The following is a 2,653-nucleotide window of genomic DNA, read 5'->3' as shown; positions in this document are numbered from 1 at the left end:
GTGGCGTTGCACAAGTAACGACTAACGGGGGCCGGGCTGTGCCCCCGGCGCCGCGCTGAGCCCGGGGTACGGCCAGCCCGGCGGGAGGCCAGCCCGCGGCACGGCCAGCCCGGAGCACCGCCAGCCCGGCGGCCGGGGCCCGAGGGCGGCCGGGGCGGCCCCGGGAGCAGCGATCCGTGAGGGTACTGCGCCGCGACCGCCCCGCGGCGTCTGCGCTCCCCCGCCGTGCGGAACGTGAGGTAAAGCCGCGCTCGCTCGGCGTCTCCCCGCGGGGCAGCGCGGCCGCCCGGTTCTCCCCGCCGTGCGCGGCAGCCCCGGCGCCGCTCGTCTCAGCCTCCCGGGGCCGCGCCGCGCCGCCCCGCGGCATTGTGGGGGCTGTAGGCGGCCGCAGCTGCCGCCCGCGCCGCCGCTGCCCGCCGGGGCTGGGCCGGGACTGCAGCTCCCGGCGGCCGCGGGGCAGCGGAGCCCGGCCCGGCGGAGCGGCGGCGCGGGGAGGAGCCGCGGGCGGCCGAGTCGGCCCGTCGCCCCGGCGCCGCTGGGAGAGGCCGGCGCGGAGGGGAAGGGGCCGGCTGCGGCGGCGGCCAATGCGAAACTGGCTGGTGCTGCTGTGCCCCTGTGCGGTCGGGGTCGCGCTGCACCTCTGGCTGCTGCTCAGCTGCCCCGGCGGCCCCGGGAGGCACCCGGCAGGTAGGGACGGGGCGGGCAGGGCTCCGCCGCCTGCGGGAGCCCGCTGAGGGCGGGGGGTGCCCCGCACGGCGGGAGGCGAAGGCGGCCGGGAGGCCGCTCGGCGATGGCCGCGGGGAGGGGGTGTATATGTGTGTGTGTGCTGGGGCGGCTGTGGCCGTTCAACGGTCCGGGCCGGCCCCCTGCCGCCTAACGGCGCTGCCGGCCGCTCCGGCGTTTCTGTGCCTGAGGGCAGCGCTTCTACCGGGGGCTGCCGGGCAGGGGGGGCTCGGGGGCGCAGCCCGCGGGGAAAGAGCTCCCGGAGTGCCTGCGTGGGTTCACCGGGAGGCAACGGCTCCTTACGTCGAGGTGCGGAGAGCAGCGCTGGCTCAGCGGTTGGAGCCGCCGGTACCGGTGGCGGTTGCGGGGGGCGCGCCGCAACTTTGCGTGGGGCAGCGGCGCCGGCTACCCTCCCGCCCCCGCTGGGCTGCGGCTGGGGCGGGGGGGGGGATCCCCACCGATTGCACCCGGGCCGCCTCATTCCCGGCCCGGGGAACGGCTCTTCGCTGTCTGCCGCGTTCGCCGTAGCGCTCTGGAAAAGCCCAGCGGTGCGCGGGCTTTTACCTGAGAGGGCTTTTACCTGAGAGGGCTTTTACCTGAGAGGGCTTTTACCTGAGAGGGATTTTACCTCAGATCTGCTTAGGACTGCCGTTTAGCGACCCAGCTGCGCCGTGCGGGCCCTGTGCAGGCGTGAGGCGGTGCGGGTGTGGAAGGAGCCAGGCCGGGGTCTTCGCGATGCCTGAAGGCCCTGGGTGGTGGCCATTCCCACGGGTGGTGGCCATTCCCACACCATGGCCACTACCTGTCAGATGGGCAGCAGTCACAGTGCGGGGACGGCCACCACCTGTGGGGACGGCTGTCCCCCACGGGTGGTGGCCGTCCCCATGGGTGGTGGCCATCCCCGCACGGTGGCCACTGCCTGTCAGATGGGCGGTGGTCACACACGAGTTAGGGAATCAGGATGGGGGGCCTCATCGTTAGCCTGAAGCGCGTTTGAATTGTTGGGGTTGTGCCTCATGGTTCGCTCGTGTGTGGTCAGTGCGTTAATGTGGCGTTGGAAGCAGCAATGTGGAATTTCACGATGACCTTCCCTGCAGAAACGTGTCTCCCGCTAAGAAACGTTTATAAAGAAAATCCAGGAGGTTCTCAGTTGGGGAGGGAGGGAAGAAGCTTTGCGTTTGGGAGGTTCACTCTTACAAGCAGTTATTATTGGAGTTTTTGTTTGTTACTGTGAAAGCACGTTGCATTGGATAATGTTAGGATAACTGGGATTAAAAGTGCCTTTTTTTTTTTTAGTACAGAAAGAGTAAGCGTACATTTTGTTTATGCAAGGGTTATTTAGTTGTAACCTGTTCAGTAACATATTCACACTGAGGAGAGGAAAACTGATGCCTCTTATAAAAAGAGAGCTTCCATCATCCGTAGGAAAATGCTCGGTGCTGTACATGTGCTGGCTTTTTGTAGGCTTGAGCCTTGCACTACAATGTAAGGAAGAGCTTGCCTTTTAGCCTTCAAAATACCACAAAATGTGCAAGCTGTAGGTACAGCTACCTTGGCAGAGGGAAGAAGGATGAGCTCAGGGACCTCTTTTATCTCTGATGTCTTCTGTGTTATATTTTTTTATTATTCAGTGTGTTTTAGGAACATTAGTGAATTCACATACAAGAAGAAATGTCCCTATTTACTAAAAGGCTTCTGCAATCTGAAACTATTTAAGAGGATCCGGTACTACCTGATAAATCCAGTCTCGTTTAATTTGATTATTGAGTAATTCTCCCCCCCCCTTGTTTATTACTCCAGCTGCTCTTTGTTACCTACTGCCTGGAATCACTGGTATGAATGAATAATAAATCTGATCATGGGACGGTGGTTTACAATAGCTGTGACATAAAAATGCATTATCTGTGTATTCTGTGATATTTCAGTGTAG

General features: G+C 62.9%; 1 protein-coding gene across 5 annotated transcripts in view; it reads left to right on the top strand.

Moving 5' to 3' along the window:
* The first annotated feature begins 554 nt into the window (after positions 1–554).
* B3GALNT2 (beta-1,3-N-acetylgalactosaminyltransferase 2) overlaps positions 555–2,653 on the top strand; it is a 28,536-nt gene continuing 26,437 nt past the window's right edge. For 4 of the 5 annotated variants that reach the window (XM_080388927.1, XM_080388925.1, XM_080388926.1 and 1 more), the window contains exon 1: positions 555–687. In XM_080388927.1, coding sequence (XP_080245053.1) covers positions 585–687 — 103 coding nt within the window. In that variant the 5' untranslated portion in view covers positions 555–584. The remainder of the gene's footprint in view (positions 688–2,653) is intronic. The other variant, XM_080388928.1, reaches the window with a different exon arrangement.

The sequence above is a fragment of the Falco punctatus genome (assembly GCF_963210335.1).
Source record: "Falco punctatus genome assembly, chromosome: 5".
NCBI classification, from domain to species: Eukaryota; Metazoa; Chordata; class Aves; order Falconiformes; family Falconidae; genus Falco; species Falco punctatus.
Note: the sequence above shows the minus strand (reverse complement) of the source record. Positions and strands in the feature narration are given on the sequence as shown.